Source organism: Anopheles stephensi, chromosome 3, assembly GCF_013141755.1.
Source record: "Anopheles stephensi strain Indian chromosome 3, UCI_ANSTEP_V1.0, whole genome shotgun sequence".
Taxonomy (NCBI): Eukaryota; Metazoa; Arthropoda; class Insecta; order Diptera; family Culicidae; genus Anopheles; species Anopheles stephensi.
This window is the reverse complement of record NC_050203.1, coordinates 80,821,881-80,842,965: the sequence shown is the minus strand read 5'-3', so window position 1 is coordinate 80,842,965 and position 21,085 is coordinate 80,821,881. Positions and strand designations below refer to the sequence as shown.

General features: G+C 51.5%; 6 protein-coding genes across 9 annotated transcripts; 3 read left to right on the top strand and 3 right to left on the bottom strand.

Annotated features, from left to right (window-relative positions):
- Positions 1–16: 16 nt before the first annotated feature.
- LOC118511812 (probable DNA double-strand break repair Rad50 ATPase) lies at positions 17–3,138 on the top strand. The gene is made up of 3 exons (XM_036055351.1): positions 17–2,437; positions 2,515–2,669; positions 2,789–3,138. The coding sequence occupies exons 1-3, from the start codon at positions 74–76 to the stop codon at positions 2,934–2,936; spliced, it is 2,667 nt and encodes an 888-aa protein (XP_035911244.1). The 5' UTR covers positions 17–73; the 3' UTR covers positions 2,937–3,138.
- On the bottom strand, positions 3,023–6,280 carry LOC118511810 (pre-mRNA-processing factor 40 homolog A). The gene is made up of 3 exons (XM_036055350.1): positions 3,963–6,280; positions 3,558–3,875; positions 3,023–3,464 (listed from the first exon to the last, which is right to left on the bottom strand). Exons 1-3 carry the CDS (start codon positions 6,099–6,101, stop codon positions 3,249–3,251), a joined length of 2,673 nt encoding a protein of 890 aa, XP_035911243.1. The 5' UTR covers positions 6,102–6,280; the 3' UTR covers positions 3,023–3,248.
- A 488-nt stretch (positions 6,281–6,768) lies between these two features.
- On the top strand, positions 6,769–10,068 carry LOC118509951 (palmitoyltransferase ZDHHC23). Of its 4 annotated transcripts, none has more exons than XM_036051284.1 (6): positions 6,769–7,019; positions 7,150–7,650; positions 7,851–8,087; positions 8,173–8,763; positions 8,833–8,908; positions 9,330–10,061. In XM_036051284.1, exons 3-6 carry the CDS (start codon positions 7,882–7,884, stop codon positions 9,435–9,437), a joined length of 981 nt encoding a protein of 326 aa, XP_035907177.1. In that variant the 5' UTR covers positions 6,769–7,019; positions 7,150–7,650; positions 7,851–7,881; the 3' UTR covers positions 9,438–10,061. The 4 variants fall into 4 exon arrangements, with proteins under 4 accessions (XP_035907177.1, XP_035907175.1, XP_035907179.1 ...); XM_036051282.1 differs by having other exon boundaries at positions 6,784–7,019; positions 7,854–8,087; positions 9,330–10,068; XM_036051286.1 differs by having other exon boundaries at positions 6,813–7,019; positions 7,150–7,548; positions 7,854–8,087.
- A 59-nt stretch (positions 10,069–10,127) lies between these two features.
- Positions 10,128–12,125, bottom strand: LOC118509950 (serine--tRNA ligase, cytoplasmic). Its single transcript, XM_036051281.1, has 2 exons — positions 10,617–12,125; positions 10,128–10,535 (listed from the first exon to the last, which is right to left on the bottom strand). The coding sequence occupies exons 1-2, from the start codon at positions 11,973–11,975 to the stop codon at positions 10,383–10,385; spliced, it is 1,512 nt and encodes a 503-aa protein (XP_035907174.1). The 5' UTR covers positions 11,976–12,125; the 3' UTR covers positions 10,128–10,382.
- Positions 12,126–12,233: 108 nt separating this feature from the next.
- LOC118509947 lies at positions 12,234–15,648 on the bottom strand. The gene is made up of 7 exons (XM_036051279.1): positions 15,190–15,648; positions 14,975–15,121; positions 14,760–14,912; positions 14,501–14,642; positions 13,055–14,400; positions 12,881–12,983; positions 12,234–12,815 (listed from the first exon to the last, which is right to left on the bottom strand). Exons 1-7 carry the CDS (start codon positions 15,475–15,477, stop codon positions 12,340–12,342), a joined length of 2,655 nt encoding a protein of 884 aa, XP_035907172.1. The 5' UTR covers positions 15,478–15,648; the 3' UTR covers positions 12,234–12,339.
- A 288-nt stretch (positions 15,649–15,936) lies between these two features.
- On the top strand, positions 15,937–19,952 carry LOC118509946. The gene is made up of 4 exons (XM_036051278.1): positions 15,937–16,198; positions 16,275–16,688; positions 16,795–16,936; positions 17,001–19,952. Exons 2-4 carry the CDS (start codon positions 16,327–16,329, stop codon positions 19,872–19,874), a joined length of 3,378 nt encoding a protein of 1,125 aa, XP_035907171.1. The 5' UTR covers positions 15,937–16,198; positions 16,275–16,326; the 3' UTR covers positions 19,875–19,952.
- The last annotated feature ends 1,133 nt before the right edge of the window (positions 19,953–21,085 follow it).

Below are 21,085 nucleotides of genomic sequence, written 5' to 3'. Positions count from 1 at the left end.
ACAGAAGACTGATTCCAACTTTTTACATTCAACATATTTAAGTTTTGTAATAAATATACACATATTTGCTACCATGTCTGCGAGCGAAAAGGACCAGGATAATAATCCGGATGTGATACTGGACAAGCTGTTACGGAAGGCACGCGCCAAAGAGTCGCGCTGGGATCGCATACGCCGCAAGCACCTGAACAATCTGACCGTGACATCCAAGACGGTGAAGAAGTTCATCAACATGGACTTTGTCGATGAGAGCCAGTTGCGGCTGCTAATGGCTGGGGAGAGTGCTGGCGGTGGGGCGAAACCGATGCTCGATCCGGTGCTGGTGATGGACATTAGACACGAGATGATACGCCGGAAGGAGGATAGGGTTTGCAATGGTGACGCACGGCCGAAAACCTCCATCGATCCGGTCAAAGCGTACCAGCAGGAGAATCTGGAGAACCACAACCGGTCCATCGAGCTGACGCTGTGCGAGAACGAGCTGAACAAGTTTCGCAAACAGCTGGAGCAGCTGGGTGGCGCCGGACATGGAAAGAAGACTCAAGTAAGCTCCCAAAAGCGTAGCATTCTGTACATCAACATTCCCAAGATTGACAATGGGATGATTTACGAGAGCTTGGAAGAGTGTGAACGGTACACGACCCACTTTTACCAGAGTGCGATCGAGGGAACTGAGCAGCTGTTTGAGGAGGGCCAGGATGAGCCGCTGGGGCTGCTGAAAGAGACGGCGACGATCGAAGAAATTGTTGATCGTGAGGAACTGGAGGTTGAGCCGGTTGAGGTTCCCGAGATGAATCCACCAACAGTGGGTCCTGTGCTAGAACATCACCTCAACGGAAACCATCACGAACCGGAAGCGGATGTCGCCGAACAGGACGAGGACAGCAAGATTGTGCGTTTCGGAAACACTGAAGTTATCACGTTCCCGGCAGACGACGAATCATCCTTCTCCCTTGGGTCGGAGTACGACTTTGAGGATAACGATCTGTTTCTCGAATCGCTCGACTCCGACGTGGATGAGTTTGACGAGACAGAGTTCCAATCGACCGATAGCACCGCGGACCACTCGGGTGTAAATGGGGAGGAGCGCGACAATAAGCGTGACTCACTACCGACGGACAGTAGCGAGTGTCTCACCATATCACGGCTCGATACGTCCCACAGTGGGTCGAAGGAGGAGGACACCAGTTCGGGATTTTCGCGCCAGAAGCTCGTCTACAACTATGACGACGACGAATCGGAACTGCTGGAGATTGCACCATCCGCGGAGAAGCTTTCGAAAATGGATCCGATCATGGTGCGGAAGTGTGATTTGAAGGATTACAGTGAGCTGTGCGTTACGAACTACAAACCCGACCCGGACAGCAAGGACGATCGGGTCGAGCTGACGGAGGAATCGCGCAAGGTGATCAGCAACGCGCTGAAGGAGGGCTACCTGCAGAATCACGACCGTGCGATCCTGAAGCAGTACTTCTTCAAGTGGTTGCAGTACACGATCTTGGAGAAGATTTCCAAGGGTGCCGGTGTTACGAGCACCCGGGAGCAGAAGCTCAAGCGCATCAACGATTTCATCAGCAACATCCGGCACAGTCGCAAGAAGGGATCGCTGCGGGCGGGTAAACCAGCGACCGAAGCGGGTCAGCCCGCATCGGTTAAGAAGGAGTACGAGCATCGGCTAAAGGTGCAGCAGGACATTATCGAGCTGCAGAAGCTAAAGCTCGAACGGCAGGAACGCATCATCACCGAGCTGAAGCTGTCCAAATTTTCCGAAGCGTCCAAGATATCGAAGGCGGAGATTCAGAGCGAACTGTTAAAGGCTGCCCGCACCGGGCACGTCCGGTTGCGTGCGAAGGCCAAGTGTATCCAGATAGTGGGCAACATCAAGCCGGACACGTCGGAGGAGGACGAAATGCGTAAGCTGCAGGCGCAAGGGCTGATGATACCGAAGTTCCTGGCCAAAATGCAGCAGCGTGCCCTGGAGCGCAGCCAGCGGCACCAGGAAGCGAAGGAGCGCCGCATGAAGCTGGAGAAGGAGCGGGAGGACGCTAAGCAGGCAGCCGAAGAAGCGAAGCGCCAGGAGGACGAAGATGCCCGCAAGCGCCGGTATCGCGAGATGCGCGAAAAGCGCAAGCTGGAGAAGCTGCAGAAGATCATCCGGGAGCAGGAGCGGCAGGCGTGGATCGCGAACAACCAGATCGCGAAGGAGTTCCGGCTGCTCAAGCTGAAGCGCTTCGGGATGCACGCGTTCAAGCTGCTGCTGGGCATACGGCACGAGAACGAACGGCGCTCGGTCGCCTACAGGCGACGGTACTACAAGCGCAAATACTTCCGCCGATGGTGGTCCCTCACGAACGCGCTCTGGGAGAGCAAGAAGGCGATGGCGGACGGGCTGCACGAGTGCAAGCTTTACCGGTTGGCGGTGCGGCACTGGCAAACTGTAAGCTGGAAACGCGAACGAAATCTAGTGTTGTACGCCGCTCACTTGCACTTACCCAATGTTTGCCCCTATTCCAGTACATGCACGAGCAGCGCTGCAAGCTGCAGGTCGCCCTCGATTGGTACGAGGTGCGGATGACCGAGAAGGTCATTTCCATCTGGATCGGAAAGACGAAACAGTCGCTGATGATACTGCAGGGCAAGATGTCCCACGCTGCTTCCCACTACGAATGGTAAGTGACGGCTGTTTGATGGTGGTCGGCACGAGAGTCTTTGAGAAAAATCTTTCAGTATCTAGTACTATATCTAGTCCTTTATCTGGTAACCGGCTTTCGTCTACGTTCCCTTCCAGGCAACTCAAATGGAAAGTCTTCGAACGGTGGCAACGGCTGCACATTATCCTGCGCATCGAGAAGGAAACGGAAATGCGCCGTCAGCGTTGGCGGATGAAGATTTGGGAACTGCTGCCCGACTACAAACCGATCGAGGAGGATATCTAACGGAGGACTCTTCTACCTACCCCCGTAGTCTGACTTTACCCCATTTTTTTGAACCAGTAGACCAGTAGAATTACCTTACTAAGAACTTAGAACTGCCTGAGAGTTTTTTTTCTAGTCGATTTTTGTGGGACATGTGTTTCTGTAGGACTCGTTTTTTATAGACTTTTTCGCGTAAAATATACACCCTTTCTTGACCACTTCAGCGTACGAGAGACGAGTTTCGGGAAGGACACGGTTGGCTGTGCTGCCCTTGCTTCACGCGTGCTTTCCATTGCGGGTCAGTCCGTGCTCGAGTGAGCTGACGCGCGGCCGCTACTCATCCATCTGTTCGTTCAGCTGCGCCAACAGTGCTGCCCGTTGCGATTCCAGCTCCGACTCGCTCAGTGCCGCATCGTCCGCCATCTTGGGCGACCGGCTACTTCGACGACCATCGTCCAGCGGGCTGCGGATGCGACCACCACCGCTGCTGGCCCGACTAACCGATCGGGACGTTCGGCGTTTGTCCTTTTTCTTTTTGTCCTTCTTTCTCTGTACGTGTGTGTGTGGTTGAGAGAGCAGAAAGAGGTAAAGTAAGGTAAGTGAATGAAAGAACCCCCACTACCCGGTTGCATCGATACCTACCTTTTTCTTCTCAATCTCCGGCGACGGTGTGCGGGACCGTGACGCACCACCACCACCACCACCACCATTCTTCTCCATCACAATCACTTCTTCGTACGAGGGTGAACGGGATGGTTTGCGGTGGTGCTTTTTCTTCTTTTTCCGCTTCCGGTCCAACCGTTCGCTACCGTGATGGTCGTTATGATGGTGCAACGGTTCCTCGTGCAACTCGTGCTCACTCTCGGACAGATCGCTCGCCGTCAGCGGTGTTCGGGAGCGGGATCGTCGCTTCTTCTTCGACGATGGCTTTTCGTACTCCACCTCCGATGCTTCCGAGAGCTGGAAAAAAGGGAAAGGGCCGTTCGATTCCGTTAACGGTCGGTTCAAATTCAAATGTAGCAGGAATTCGTTTGTAACCACACTTACCGATTTCGACGACGAGCGTGATTTCTTCTTGTGCTTGCGGCTCTTTTTCGACTTTTTCGACCGCGAATGGTGATGGCTGCAGGAGTCCTCCGTCTCCTTCACAAAGTCCTCCCACAACCGCTCGACCTTGTCCTCCTTCTCGTACAGCTCGTACGCCTCGCGATCCATCACGAGCTTCTGGGCCGTCTCCCAGCTGTCCACCATCGTCAGGCCCGCCTCGATCCACACACCCTTCAGCTCGTTCTCCAGCTTCCGGATGCGGCGGGTTTCCTCCTTCAGCCGCTCCTTCTCCGCCGCCACCGCTTTCTCGAGCAGCGAGTTGTACGTTAGCTTCACGTTGCCGGCGTCGAGCGTGGCCGACCGCTTGTCCTCGCACACCACCGTCGCAAAGTCTTCGAAGGTGGTGGTCCGCACGACGACAAACTCCTTCTCCTTCAGGATCTCCTTGATGATCTTCTTTTCGTCGTGGAAGCGGGCTTTCAGATTTTCTACGTAGAACTTAAACAGATCGAGCGGTGTCGAGCCGGGCTGGCCGAGCATGGCGGAGAAGCGCAGATCGGCCGATATGAGCGGGTACAGCTCGACCCACAGCGACATCGACGTGAGCTTGCCCTCTTCGTGCAGCGTGTCGAGCAGGGCAAGGAACTGGTCGCGGTTTTTGCGCTGCTGCCGCTTGAGACGCTTCTTTTCGCGCTCCTTCTCTTCGTCCTCTTCGCGCTCCAGGCCGCGGATGTGCTCCTCGAACACGATCAGCGCATCCTCCTTGTCCATGCCGAGCAGATTGACGTCGTTCTTGAAGGAAGCGTTGTCCAGCAGCATTACCTGCGCCTCGGACCAGGTCGTCTGGTAGGTGACGGAGGTCATCGCCTCGAGCAGCTCGCCCAGTACGCGCATGTTGCGCTTCTTCATCACCCGCGCTTCCTCCTTTTCCCGCTTCGCCAGGTTGAAGATGCAATCCTCGTAGATGTCGCGCCGGTCCTGCTCCGGCACGGACTTCCACACGTCCAGGTTGGCAAACAGTTCGTCGCAGCGGTAAAACTTGAGCATGCTGTTCATCTTGTCCGACGACATGAGGAACTTTTCCAGCTCTTCCTTCGACTTTTTCGCCTTCAGCCGCTGCTCCTCCCGCTCGTCCTTTAGCTTCTGGGTTTTGTACGCGTTGAACGCTTGCTTCTTCTCGCTGAGCTTCTTGAACACGTTAAACTTCGGGTCCTTCTGGATGATCTTCACGCACTGCTCCCAGGACGAGCTCGAGGGAATGTTTTTCTCCTTCAGAAACTCTTTGAATGCTTCGATCGCTTCCTTTTTGTCTTTAAACTCCATGGCCGGCTCTTCGTCCGTTTGGCCCGGTTGCGATTCATCGTCCCGTTTGTCGATCGGATCGTCGGGCACTTCGATGGCGGCCAGTGTCGCTGCCATCGCTTGATCCAGGGCGGAGGACGAGTTTTCTGCCGAACCGGGCGTAACACCGGCAACTGCACTTAGCCCCATCGCTGGCCCATCGCTGGTAGCGGCCGGTACCGTGCTGGCAGGTGCGGCCGTCGGTGCACCGGCAAGGGCCGGTGACACGACGGGCAGGACAACGGACTGCATCAGCATGCTGCTTGCCATGGCGGACGTTTTCAGGGCGGCGGCTTTGGCCGCTTCGGCCGCCGCCTGTTCGGCGGCCACCTTCTCCTTCAGCTCCAGATACTCGGGCGGCGCCACCCACTGTGATTCCTTCGTGAGCGTGTTGTGGTAGTACAGCTTGCCCGCATCCGACCGGTACTCCTTCCACGGGCACTGGCTCAGCTGCTTTTCGGCCGGTGTTTTCAGCTCGTCCGGTTTCTCCCACAAGCTCTGCTTGGTGATACTGTTGTAGTAGTACGTGCGGCCCTCGGGCGTCTTGTGTTCCGACCATTCGTTCACGATACCCGTCGTCAGCGGTCCAGCGACCGGTGCGGTGGCGGCCGGATCTACGATCGATCCATTGGCGGCCGCAGCTGCGGCAGCCGCTAGGGCTACCGCGGCAGCCACCGGAGTGACCGGAGCACCTGCACCCCCACCCGGTGCTGCACCAAAACCCGGCGGGGGAATGTTAAAGTGCGACACGAGCGATGGAGCAAACGGCTGGCCACCGGCTAACGGTGGCACCGACATGTTGTTGCTGGTGTGTGAGAGGATGTCCCTGGCCCCCGGGGGCTTCAGCGCCGAAACCGAAAAAGCAGTACGCGACCTTTGCACAGCAGGTTGTGTGTTTTATTTGCTCACTTTCTTGCGCGAAAAAAGCGTCCCGTTTCCGATTTTCCACTCTTGACAGTTTGGGTGCAGGGTTGCATCAAACGGTGTCAACGATGGTCCTGCACAGCGTCGCAGGCTGTCGGTCATTTATGTGACAGATATATTTATTCATATTTTTTGCTGAAAAAGAAGAAAAGAAAGTTGCTAAAAATAGTGCAGACAATCACGATTGGGTGTCTTACAAATAAATTATGCCGATAAGCGATTACACCCTACAAATCAATCACAACTCCAACTATTTTTGGTGAAAGTTCAACAGCAACCAAGATTTTAATTTAATCACATACTTAAACAAGTAGAATCATTGCTCGGCAATTATGGCAAAAATTGTGCTTAATGCCAACTTTCTTCAAATAATTACTCAACTAGTGCTTGAATCTGCATCGTAGGACAAATTTCTGCCTCAAATTACCACTGTGCCGTACCGTGCGGATCGCTGAACCGTGCGGTATAAACATCTACCCCAACAGCCGGCAATCATTTGTTTGTGTTTTTTTAGCACAAAAGAGAAGGAACGACGGAGAGCGAGAGCGAGAGAGCTGGTGTAGTGAAAAACTACATACTAAAGTCAAACATTCTTCGCTTTCCCCGGGAGGACATGAGATCATACTACAGTGAGGCCGATTTTTACGATTACGATCCGCGCACCGATATCGATCCACTGTGCTGTTGTGAGTTTTTCGATCGAAACAATGAGCGCAACCATCTGCTGCTAGCGTGCTGCAGTTGCTGCTGCACCAAAGGTGCATCCGCATCCTCAGACTCCGATCCGGCCAGGTGAGTACGGCCGCCGTACTACTGCAACCGGGCGATGGATGCATACAATATTGCACAAGTGTCGCACCGTTTCCCGTTAAAACCCTGTACGATTGAAACTGCACATTCGTATCTTTCCCTTTCCCCGTAGTTGCACGGTGTTCCGGTGAAATGGTAGCGTGAGGAGGAGAGGTGAAACAAGTTTCACGAAACCGACATTTTCTCGTGTTAAAGCAGGCCGAAAAATCGTCTCAGGGCAACGGATCGATTGAGTTTGCTGGGGCCCGAACAACAAAAAAAAAAAAAGAATTGATTTTCGAGCGAACGAAGAGAGATAGTGCAGCACTGCACTGCACAAGAAGAAGATTCGTTTCCGGCACTTTCGTGCGTGTATGTGTGTGTGTGTGTGAGGGTTCATGCAACCCTTCCATTGGTGCATTATCGGTGCAGTCTCATTCCGATAGCCGGCTACGCACTTGCTACCCCGTTAGCACGTTTCCCGATTCAATCACCATCGCTACGGTGTTCCCGATATCTAGGCGCCGACTAGGTGAGCAAAGTTCCCTTACGCGAGAGCTGGCACGAGAGTTTGCCCGCTTCCGGCAAACACGGTCCATATTTCCACTAGAACGTTTCCCGGTAGAAACGAAGGGTAAATATTGTGATGCAAATTACACTCTTCTCTTCCAAAAGCCTCTATCTCTATCTGCTGTATACGTGTTAGCCGAATTGTTCTTCCGAATCATCAACTATTAGAATGCTTTATTCTTTTCTCTGTGTGTGAGATTTCCTTTTTTTTTTTGTTCATAATTCTATTTACTAAAATGGTTTTCCTTTTTTTTTTCCTCACAGCAGCAAACTGACGGAGAAAACGGCCCGTAACATGCTGCTCACGTTTCAGGACCGGTTGCGTATACCGTGGCGCGGTGGCGCAAAGCAAATTACGCTCGACAGTGTCATTACCCTGGTGATACTGGTGGCGACGTTGATGGCGACGGCAATCAACTTCCATTTCTGCCTGCTCATCTTCACCCTGCTGCCGCTGGTATTGCTGTACATGAAGCGATTTTGTGGCCAGTTTCATCCCAAGTAAGCGGTGCCAACTTTGCGAGTCAAATCAACACCAACAAAAAAAGACCGATTGTGTATTGTTGTTATCCCTCCCCCGGCTTAGGACCAAATTCTTCATCATCTGGTTCTTCGGTAGCTGCGTGTATCTGGTGGCACTGTTCGAGCTGACCGTTCCGTTGCTGGAAATACTGCCCCAGGAAAACGTCAGCTTTGTCGCGCTCATGACGCTCGCTTTTCTCTGCCTGTTTAAGGCAAAGCAACGGGCGGCTCAGCACGATATGTCCGGTATGCTGGATATCGATGGACCGAGCGATGGCTGCAAAGTGCCCAAAGACACGCAGGTGGTAATGTTTTCCGATCGGGATGATTCGGACGAAGGGTTGACCGATCTGGAGGGTGGCTCCCGGTTGGCGTGCCAGCTGTGCCGTAAGTACGTCCCACCGAGAACGTACCATTGTAAGGTTTGTTCGGTGTGCGTGGTGCGGCAGGATCATCATAACGTTTGGCTGAACTGCTGTATCGGTAAATCGAACCATCGACTGTATCTGGCGGGTTGCTTTTTCACCCTGCTGGCCCTGGTGGTGTTTTCCAATCTGGCCATGACGGCGGTTTGCCGGCCGACGCCAATCTTTACGCTGTACGGCGTGATCGTGATGATGCCGGACGATTGTAATGATATCTTTTTTCAGTATGAGTAAGTGGCCCGGTGATGAGTTTGGTGTGAAGATTTAGGCTACTTACTGTACGTTTTACCTTTTTCCAGTATTGCACTGTGCTTCACGGGATCGTTGTACGCTCTGCTGATGGCTGCCTTCGTAACCATTGCCATGCTGAAACAGGTTTGTATGGTTTGTTGAACCTTCGAATAGGGTTTCATTCTCTCCATCGCATTAGTCATCCATTAGGTCCACAAGCGCTCGGGGGGATTTTTTGATTCATCGTGTTAGTTGTTTAAACAGCTTGGTTGTTTGTTTTACAATTGTTTCGGGGGCAAAGAGAAGCGATAAATAACTGATGCGGGGATTTTCTACAAGTCGCCCTTATGATTCATGGCCACCAAACTCATCCATATCGTTAGATATTCGCTGCCTTTTGAAATGTATGCGAACCGATTCGGTTTTCCGACTGTATGGGTGGGTCGACCCGTACCTACCGGGTTGGAGCCATCCGTAAGCGACCCAGAATCGAACAATCACCCAAGACTGAATTTGAAAAAAATGTGCCTCCACTTAAACTCTGTACCCTTTCCACTCGTTACAGATCAGCTTCATCTCCTTCGGCCTTTCCTTCGACGAGTGGCGACGCGGTGATCACGTTAAACGACGGAGCTGTCTTTGGAATTGGAAGGCTTTCTGCCTTGGTCAGTAGGTCGGAAAATCAGCTTCGGCCACCTTTACATCCGTATCCTGCACAAGCACTCACACACACACACTCGCTCGTACATGTGTGTGTGATTAGGATTAGCTTTTGGTTAGTTATGTTTAACACTGTTAGTATGTTGTGCGAATATTCGTACATTTCAAGCATGCCATGTTGCTCTCGTTCCGTTGCCTAGGCAGTTTTGTAGTTGCTAGGCCGCAGTTGGTCTCACAATGGATAATGAACTATGTACCGCGTTATTGTTTACCCTCCCCCATACACACACGCATACATCTTTTTAAAACTTTAGCAGTAACTAATGCTACTCCCGGACTCCCAAGCGCGTACTCCCGGGGCATCTATCTAGGGGACATATTATTATACATTCTCAACCAACCGTAGTGACAAACACCTCAACAGCTGATGAGGGTTTTTTTGCTAGCTCTTGTTGTCGGTTTAAACTTAACATTAGCGGTAGGAATCTTAACAGTAGCCGACCCTATCTCTCCACAGAAGAAGAAGAACAAAGAAACAGTCCAAATCGGGGGTGTGATTAAGGAACATAAAATGTTACAAATGATATAAGTAGGATAATAAGAAAAGAATTGTGCACAATAAAAATTTCAATTCAAACAATTTACTTTTCCGGCGGTTGTCTTCGTTTGTGCATCGGATGTGTTTTGTTATAGAGCAAGAAGGTTCAGTTGGTCATTAACCGCTCCGGCAGCAGCTGCAAAGGGCGGAAACGGAAGCGATAACACTTTATTCCAATAGAGCCAGGCTGGCGGTGCAAACGAATTCACTTCCAGGTAAATGCATCCAGCGCGCGTATTCGTAGGCAGGAGGATGGAACTGAGTAATTTGGAAATAAATAAGACGACTGGGGGCGGGCGGCGGTTTCATCTTCTGTGCTTGCTTAATTGTTGCTAGTGTAGTAGTAGTAGTTGGTCGCGATTATGCTGCCGAACCGGACTTCTTCTCGCCACCCTTCTTGCCACCCTTTTTCGCCTCGGCTGCCGCCTGCTCGACGTCGATCGGAGCTGGCTTGACGAACGGAATTTCCTCGCGATACTTTTCCGGCATATATTTCTGCAGCACTTCCGGTACCTTTCGAATGAGGATACAGTGAAAACAAGGGGGGTTTAGTATCAAAAGGAGAATATTTCCTTACAAAAAAGGGCCCCTTACCTTTACACCCGTTTCCGTTTGGTGCGTTTCGAGGATGGCGCAAATGACGCGCGTCGTCGCACACATGGTCGCGTTCAGCATATGCACATAGTCGACGGCCGCATTCATCTTCTTCGTCTGTCCGTAGCGTACGAGCAGCCGGCGAGCCTGATAGTCCAAACAGTTGCTGCACGAAACCAGCTCCCTGAATGCACCGGACCCGGCGAACCATGCCTCCAGGTCGAGCTTTTTCGCTGCGGCATGGTTCAGCGCACCGGACACGATGTTCACCACCCGGTACGGAATGCCCAGCGACTGGCAGAACGCTTCCGCGTTGCCAATCATTTCGTCCATCATCTCCCACGATTTGTTGTCGTGCGGCGAGGTCAGCACAAACTGTTCCACCTTCTCGAACTGGTGCACCCGGAAGATGCCGCGCGTGTCGCGCCCGTGCGAACCGACCTCCTGCCGGAAGCAGGTCGACAGCCCGGCGTACTTAATCGGCAGCGACGCTTCCGGGATCCACTCGTCCCGATGGTACGCGGCGATCGGCTGTTCCGAGGTTGCGATCAGATACTTCTCGTCCGTCACACCTCCGTCCTCCGCCCGTTCACTGCCCTTGCCAACCACCTTGTACAGCTCCTCGTCGAACTGGGACAGCTGGGCCACCTCCTGCATCACCTCCTTGCGCATGAAGAACGGTGTGTACAGCGGGGTGTACCCTTTCGCGTACAGGCTGTGCAGCGCGTGCTGGATGAGCGCTTGCTCGAGGAAAACGGCCGGCCCGGTAAGAAAGTATCCACGCCCACCGGACACAACCGCACCCTTGTCCCCGTTCATACCGTCAATCATCACGATCAGATCGACGTGCGAGTACTTCTGGCGCGTTTCACAGTTGCCGAACGTCCGCTCCACCCGGTTCTCATCCTCGTCGTTGCTCACCGGTACGCTCTCGTGCAGATGGTTGCCCACCTCCCGCAGCGCAGCATTCCGCTTTGCCTCGACCTCCTTCATCTGCTGCTCATTCTCCACCACGGCCTGATCGATCAGCGTGCGCACCTTCTTTATCTGGTTCACGGTTAGCTCCTTCAGCGAGTTTAGCTGCATCTCGCGCAGCTGATCTTCCACCTCCTTCGGCAGCGGCTCGCTCTCATCGCCCTGCGGTTCCTTCTTTTTCATCTTTTCGCCAATTTCTTTGCTGCAGAGATTCTTCAGTTTGTTGTAGTTGTCCGTGTTGAAGCGGCACCGGCGCCACTCCTTATCCTGCTCGATGACCGTCTCGACCAGCGCCACATCCTTGAAGCGCTTCGTTTGGTTCTCCTTGATCTTCTCCGGATCGTTGCCCTTGTCGCTACGGAACAGGTCCAAATCGAGCACCATTTTTATAGTGTTCTTCCAATTGCTCGAGTGTTTCTTTTACGGTGTCCGACGGAGCGGATGATGAAATCTTTTCTACCGAGGTAAATGCCGCAACGCCGTAAACGGGGAAATCCACACAGTGCAGCGCTATGGAATAAACGTGGCTGACATGCCGAACCGTGTTTTGACAGCTCGGTGCATTTGTTTTGATTTTGAAAATGACAGCAACATCGACACTAAGTGCAAACTACGATCGCGTGGACGACAAAACGCATTTGATGATTGTTTCGAGTGCGGCAATGTTTATTCACCACAATTTTCAGCCCGATTGACTCTGTTTCGAAACTGTTTGCTTATTCTTTTACAACGGTTTTCAGTTAAAACTTTACAGCACGCACGATCCAAAGCTAAATACGCGTCCTTTTGGTGGTTCGTTTGTAACTGGCCTTAGCAACCGTCTTCTTGCGACAACTATTTTTGAGTTAAACGAATCGAAAAGTGTAGTGTTTTGTTTGATTCCACCATTGGCGGCCACTTCGACACCTCCCGGGACAGTACTGCTCGCGAATGTGCCTTTCGACGAGCACGTTCTTAACGGTATCGACCGGCAGCCAGGAAATCTAAACGCAATCCTTGCTTTCGGCGGTTGATTTGCGGCACCCAGACTGGGCAACCGTTTTTCGCAATCGTGCTCATCGAATGCGGCCTGAAGTGTGTGCTTCCCTCTGGTGGATGTCCGTGGTTTGTAGGATGGCGGCAAACGTTTGGGAACAACCTTAGCCGCCACTTTGTAGCAAGTCTTTACCGCAACAGCTTTTACCCTTTTCTTGTGATACTTCAGGTAGAGCTTTTCGATGTATTCTGTAAGTAAGGTCGGGATCAGTTTTCCATGCTGTTCTAGAGCAAAACCACGGTACACTACTTACGATCGTACGAGAACGTGAACGGCGCCAAACTGTCGCCACAAATATCGTTCAAATATTCGTAGAAAAAGATATCGGACCGTCCGCTCAGGAAGATTCCTGCAGCCTGTGCACACGAAGAAAAGAGTAAAATAATACATTTCCCATCTAAGAAAAAAAAACACAACGCAAACTCACACTAAAATGTGACACCAAATGCTCTGGAACCGATTGACTGTCGATGTGGTAGAAGTACGGTACCAGCTCCCGCAGCGCAAACTCCCCGATCGCCCACAGGCCGCGAAAGATGCGTGCCAACCAGTGGTAATCGAGCGCGACCGTTTTCCGCTCCTGGAAGTAGCGCTGCAAACGTTCCACCAGCAGAAACGTGCACTCCTGTTCGACAAAGCCCCATTTGCTCGAGCACAGCCCAATCACCCGGCAAACGCTATCGACCAGATAATCCTCGCCGATCAGCGTTGTGATGTTTTCGCTCTCGAGCGTAGTCGAGTTTGGGTTGTTCACTTCGCCCCCACCGTCGCTGCTTTCCGACATCGGTAAGCTAACGTTTTCCTCCGGATCGGCGTCGAGAATGGTGGGCGGTGTGCCCGTCGTCCCCAGCTTGCTCTTGTTCGTGTCCGGTTTGAGATCGAACATCGTCACATGGTCGGCATTATTCACTGCCGCACCCGTCACGACGGCGGCGGCCGCACTAGCCGCAAGTGAGTTCAGCATTTCACTCGTCAGCATGCCCGGATCGTGCAGTGCTGCCGTGGGATGTGCCGTGTGACCACCAGCTACCGTGCCTGCCGCCTGCTGGACGATAAAGTTCGATGCATTTGCATCGTACGCTTCCGGGTCGAATTCGGTTTTCACCTGAAAGCCATCGACCACACCTTCGGCTAGCGATTCCGTACCCACCATGCCACCATCGTCCACACCTTCCTGCTTGCCCAGTCCCTGCACTATCGAGAAGAGTGCCTCGTACTCGTCCTTAATGTTGAGATCGATCCCATCCGCACCGTCCTTAATGTTTTCGATGCTGCGCAGCAATTCTTCGGTGGCGTTCGAGTTGGAATTGTTCGAATCTTCCGGTGGGGGTAAATTGTTTTCCAACAGTGCCATCGGATTGTTGAAAAGCGGTGAAATAGTATCCAACACCTGTTGCTGCTGCTGCTGCTGCTGCTGCTGATCTACCTGTTGTTGGGGATCGGTGCCACCGAGCGTTGGTACAGATCGTGACACTAGTGCGTTAGGTTGCAGCAATTTAGCATTCACAAACCCAGCCGGTCCGACCAGCAAGTTCACAAACAGTTGGCTAAGCAGGCTCAGCTCCAGCGTTAGATCGGAATGAGCAACGTGACAGTTTTGTGCGAGCGCTTCCAAATACTCCAACGCGCGGCGCAACGTTTCCTCCGTATACTCGAAACCGAGCATTTCGATCGCCTTCGTCAGCAATAGCTTCATCAGCGAAGGAGTATGTTGGTTGTACTGCAGTATGTCAATCGCGGTGTTGAAACACGCCTCATCTCCAATAAAAATAGCTGCAAATAAAGCGAAGAAAAAATTAGAGTCTTACACACACCTGTAGCTGACTAGAACCGGTCAAATCCGCTCTCGAGGATGCAATGCCAAAGAACTTACAGTCGCATATGTTGTTGTGCAGCGCTATCAGATCTTCCGCAATGTCTGACTCGGCCATCCAAGTGGTAGTAAGTACGGGCACATTATGTTGCTCCAACGATATGTGCTTAATGTATTCTTCCCGCAAATCCAGCACTTCATCCTAAAAACAGGGACAGATGTCGTTAAGAATATTTCAAGAGTCAAGAGACAAGAGTCACAATCTAGGATCTCCTTCTCCGTATTTCCGACCGACTGCAGACAATGCCCAACTACTCACCGAATTGAAAAAATATGCTCCATCGTACTCAATCTTGTCCCAGGGCTGACTGTTTGCTCCCACGATTGGTGGTACATCGGAATCTTTCAGCACTTCGTTGACCAAATCGAATGTCACTCGTCCACTGGAATGGCGGCTGTACGTTTTTATGCTCTAAAAGATTCACATACAAGAGTTAAGCGATGCATTTCGAGACGATGCAGCGTGACGCTTACGTTGGCCAACTCCCACAGCTTGTAGGTAGCATCCTCCGCTAGCTTGGTGTACACGTCGGGCGCGACCTCCGTTTCCTGCTTGTCGTGCTGCTCCCAAGCGGTACGCACGGATCGTGAACTAAGCCCAGCGTACGCTTTGTAGGAAGACTAAAAGACGAACGATTCGAACGTGGTAAAAAAAAGCTGCCTTGTTGCACCGCAACGAGCAGACGTACCTTTTCCTTGGCAGAGCCCACATTCGACGCATCGTTCCCGGAGGAATCGCTCTGCGGTATTGCTTGCTTCTGCAGTGGATGTGATAGTTGCTGCTGCGGTTGATTGATGGATGAGTTGGAGGAGGTCACCGATGCAGTTACTGCACCGGCCGAATGATGCTGATTCGTGCCGAGGATGCTATTGTTGTTGTTGCTGCTGCTGTTGCTGCTGGAGGATTTGGTGCGTTGTTTCACCTTTGAGGAGGAGGATTTTTTCGGACTAGGTTTCATAGTGCCAGTCATCCGCATTCCCAAAACTTTCACACCACTGCAAGACGTATCGTAGAATCGTGGAGGCTACTGAACCATCCGGCACATTTCCTTGGTAGTAAATGAGCTAGCTTTTCACGAAACAACACCGGTAAAAATTGTCCTCTTCATCAAAATCTGCACAGGAGACAGCTTTGGTTGGGCCTGGCTGTCATCTGGCACGATTTGTAAACAAGCATCCGTCAAACGGTAGGGTGCGCGTCTATACTGTCAGCTTGATATTAATTATTCAATGTATTCATTGCTAAAAAACATGAAAAACTTAATATACTGAAGCTCCGACAATGGTTCACTCCCCGTGCAATTTTTACGGATTGATTTTAACACCTATGCGCTACCATTATTTTGCAACAACGCGCCGTTCGTCCCGGAAACACACACGCACACCAACAAAAGCGCCCACCGATGTAAACATTGTGCACTTTGACGTTTGCACAAACAGCAGCATACTTTGCAAAGCGCAGCACAATATTTTGCAAAACACACTGTACAGTTTACAAAATTTATAAAGTTAAAATATTGAATGAAAAGGGGAGTAAACATATAAGACGTTGTACACATTAGTGTGTTATTGATACTCATGCAAAGAAACTCGCTAGTGACAAGGTGAAGTACATTGTAGGAACATAACCTTTCGCGGGTGTTCATAAGTTCGTGGTTCGCACCGCTAAAAATCAAGAGGACAAACTGGTTTAGAACGGTAATAACTATTGCCAATACGTTTGTGTTGTTGTATTAAAAGCATTGTAATAAAAAAAATTCACTCATTGTTCCAGCGCCAATGAAGAATATTAACATTCCAGAGAGTGTAACCGCTCGAGCTGCGATATGAGTTCCCAAGATAATCGATACGATAATACTGCAACACGGAAGTCACGCTGGAACGATCCCAACAGCAGCAGCAGTAAAGCTTCCCCTGATAGATATCGAAACCGCAACGATTCAAAGCACCACAATTACTACAAAGATCGCAAATATTACGATAATCGAAGCTGGAGAGATGGCCCGTACTCTAAGCGCCATTCGTACGAACCGAACCGGTACAGGCATGAATGGAAGGCAGAAAGTTCGGACGACAAAACCACGCAACCGGAAGGCGAAAGAACCGAAGCCACCATCCCTATCGTGGGCAGAGAAACGACCAATTTTACTAGTAAAAGGCGATGGAACAGCGGTACATCACCACCTCCGTGAGTGTTTGCTCTGTTTTGGTTTGATTTTTGCTTCTTCTGGAGGAAATTAGCTGATGGATTGATTATCGTGAAGAAATACTAAACATGCTTTCCATTGCTACAGACCTGCCACGAAAAGACCCCCATGGCTCGTGGAGCAAAGGCCGCTGGAAACGGTTCGGGGAGCGTACGATCCTCAAGCATCCGTACAATCAGAAAACAGTTTTAAGTTAATCTTCAACCATATTAACACAGTCTACAGCCAGGTAGGTTTTCATTCGGTTCTTTAGCGAAGTCACTTTACGACGACGACGTTTCTTTTTACCACAGAACACTGCAACGCAGCCAGACAGACCGATGTCATTTATCGACCGTCTGATTGCGGATGAAGCGATGCGTATGCTTGCGGCCGCTTCTTCCAACGAAACTACGGCACTGAATGAACCATGCGATGCGGCGGAAGAAGCGGTGCCCGCTAATACCGTAACGGCGGCTAGCGACGCGACGACCGGACCATCTCAGCAAGAGTCCGCAAAGGAAGGGACCGATGGTAAAATCGCTAGCAAAGTGGCTTCGGTTAGAGCGGCGGATTCGAGGCTGTTACAAAAAAGCGCCGAACAGGTGACAAAAAAGCTTATCAACCAGCTGTCCACCATGAGCAAGTACGATCTGAAGCACATGATCGATAATCCGGCCGGAAAGTACGAGACGGCATTGAACCGGCACGCACAGAACAAGCTCCGGGCGGAGGTGCGAAAGCAGCTGAAGAGCTTCGGACTGAACGAGCTGGATAGCTCGTGCGTAACTGGTGACGGTACCGTTGAATCGGATGAAGCGATTGACGCGGACAAAATACCGTCCGCACTGCTGGAACAGATTGAGCAAGCGTTAGATTTAAACTTTTTCGATATACCACAAGCGGAGCTAAACAAAGCTGACAAAGAACGGGGGTCGGTTGGGACAGTAGGTGCCCCACAATCAGATGATGAAGAACTAGTCGAGCCTGTTCCGGGAGGTGAACAAGCGTCAATTTGTACCACATCTACGGAGAACAGTTCTACCGGCGGTACAAATGCTAACAGCAGTACAGATGGCGTTTCTGGTTCACCAACAACCACAGCCACGAAGAACGGAACGAAGCCTACAGCTGCTCTTGCCACTCCAGGACGCAAGAAGAAAATTATTGTTCGCAAGGCCGCCAATGCAATAGGGCGAAACAAAGAGAGCGCAGTACTGCCTCCTGGGCGGCCTAATTCGTTTATTGCTCGTAAAGCACCAACTGCTTCGCCTGCGAACAGTGTAGCTCCATCACCAGTGCCCAGTGCAAGCAACGTCACTCCCAGCGCAAGCGCCTCGAGTAAGGATACCACGGATACAGATGGACATTTGCTTTCAGTCGAAGAACCATTCCCTATAGCGGTGGAAAGCAATCCCGGTGGTAGGAATACATCATTCCTAAGAGTCAGTACCGTGGAAGAGTTGAACAGGCGGTTAGATGGGGTTCATGGTACGCAAAGTGCCGATCAGCCACCAAACGACGCAACCGAAAGGATGCTACGGTCCAACGATAGTACTTCAACGAATGCAACGCTTGATGCTACAGCAACAGAAATGCCCCGCCAACCGACACCGGCCTGTACTACGGATGACGAGAGAAAAACCGTTCATGGTCATCCGAGGCAACATTACAGAACCGTCGATATTAGCACGGTGAAAGTATTAGGCCAAAGTAATGTAACTATAGAAGCGTTGCTAAATTACGTTAACAACAAAACGGATGGCAAACGAATACGAATCGATCATCCACCCGGTGGCGGAACCGTTGCAAAGGAACCCGATGACCCACCGACTGTGCCCGATGCGACTGCCCCAGTGCAAACTCCACCTAGAAAAGGAAACACTAAAAAGAAGCGAAAGCATCTTAGGAAAAATAATCTTCCATCTCCCGCTAGGGTTGATACGCAGGATAACAGTTCGCAAAAGAATGGAGCCGAAAAGGCCAACATTTCATCCCCGTCTGCTGCAAAGAAGGGGAAAAAGTGGAAGCAGAAAGTAAGGTGGGATCGCACGGCACCTTTAGGTAGCACGGAACACTCGTACTGTGCGGCGGATGTGCTTCAAACGAGTCCACCACCAACATCTGGAGGAGATGCACGAAAATCGCCCCAACCAATACCCTTCGAAGATCGCATACTAATCACTGCTTACGATGAGTATATGAGCAAAAGGGTAGATGAAGCGGAAAAGAACACGGACAGAGCAGAACAGCAAACTGCTCCCAAATCCCACATTACAATTGCCAACGTTTGTTCCATCTCGGGAACAACGGAAACGGCCACCAGTACGGTTGGACCAGACACACAACCGCAACCCCAAGAAATGTTCCCTACGGAGCCAATAGACGGCAATGCAGACCAAAGTGTACCAAATGCTGTGATTCCAGCTATTGGAACCGAAAGCGTGCTGCCCGACTGGAATCTCACGACCGAGGCGACCGTGGAGAGTAAGAAAGAAATAGTAAGGATCGATTCGCCACAACCGTCCGCCGGCGAAACGAGCGAAGAGTATATCCTGGGAGGTGATGGGGAGGAAAATGGTGTCCAGACGGTGGATCCACCACCGGACGCGACAAATAACCCCCAGGAGCAGACGCAACAGAGCATTACGAACGATTCTTCAACACCCTTACCGACCAGCAGTAATACGGCCAGCCTGCAGTCTTTATGTGCAATCACGGAGCATATGCAATCGCTCGAAACGCAAACGATGGAGCTGTACAACCGCAAGATGCAGATTGACGCCATGTTTATGACACTGCACTCGGAACGGATGGACATCGATCAGCAGCTCGAGCGGCTGCACAATATTCGCAACGAGCAGATCAGCTTTATGCGGCTCAACTTGCTGGAGCTCGTCGCTTCGTCTAATGGGTCGGGGGGTGGATCGGCGATGTTCGACATACCTTCAGCCGCGGCAGGACACAGTGGAGTTACGGCGAGTCACACCGTCACCCCGTCTGCACAGACCAATAATAGCAATAGTAGCGGTAGTAGTAGTAGTGCACAGGTCGGTGCACGCCAGCAGGAACGCACCATACGTCGAATCACGCCGATCAACAGTGTGTTGATGAAAATTTTCCAACGCCGCCGTACACCGTCCGAGCGATCAACGGAGGAAGCCTCGTCGGGCGTTGATCAGGCGTAAGCTTGCGTGTGTTTAGAGTAGAATTAAACATAAGAGCAATAAATGGAAAGCGTTTAAAGATGTGTGGTTTTAAAAGTACGCCGCTTCTATCAACTGTAGGCATTGCTCCCCGGCATTTAAGGAGGAATGGCCGCAAAGTGAAGATTTTATTGGAAGTAGACATTTCCTCCAAACCACTGACCAGATCTTCACGATGCGGCAAATCTTGGAGAAGATGGGGGAGCAGCAGCTCCACTGCTATCATCTATTCATTGATTTTAAAGCCGCATATGACAGCAACAGCCAATAGGCCAACACCATATGCCAGGTGAAGTTGGATGGAAAACTTTTGGGGTGCTGATTGCTACCATCAAGGGCCTTTGGGATTGGGGGTCTTCACACGGCAGAATCGGGGTTCAAATCCCATCCAGACCAGATCGAGAGGTGGTACGTAGGGCTGACTACCTTTCTACGGGTAAAATTAGGCACAAAAAGCCACAAATGGCAGGCCGACAATGCCAAAATGAAGCTACGGCTCCGATGGGCTGATCATGTCATGAGGATGACGCTGTACTACCCATCCCGTTAAGTTCTTTTGGGCTGTCCCCATGGACCGAGGAGGCTTGGTAGGCCCATATTGATATTACGACATGGATAGGCCGCGGGATAATCGATTGGCAGTCGACGGCGCTCGAATCGAAGCACGCGTGTTGCAGCAGGCCAAGATCGCAATAAGCCTTATAGCTTCCGACGAGATCCTGAGGGACGCACAGATCCAAGCGCGATCATGACCGTTTGCTTAAACGTCCGCCATGTTTGATAGTCGGCTTAGTGTCGGCTGACAGCGCTGCTAGCTGTGTTTGCATGTGTGTGTTTAGTACAGGGCGCGTTAGTTCCGTTACCAGTTGAGTTCGTTAATCTCCCAACCGTCGGTACAATGGCATCACTCCATTCCTTTATGTTGCGCATGAATTATCTGGACCGTTCGACTCCGTTGAGCAACCGGGTGCGCCGCAGACGCTTCTCTTCCGCTGCCTCAAGCATCTCCAACCCGTTGGCCGATCCGAACAACAACGAGCTGCTGCAGCCGATCATCAACCCGGCCCGGAAGCGTTGCATGCTGTCGGCCTGTATTTACAAACCGATAGTACCGACTGCTGATGCTGAAGAACATTCTCCACTGCTGGCTGTCCATCTGTTCGATGCTCTCCCGGTAACGGTGTAAGTTTTCC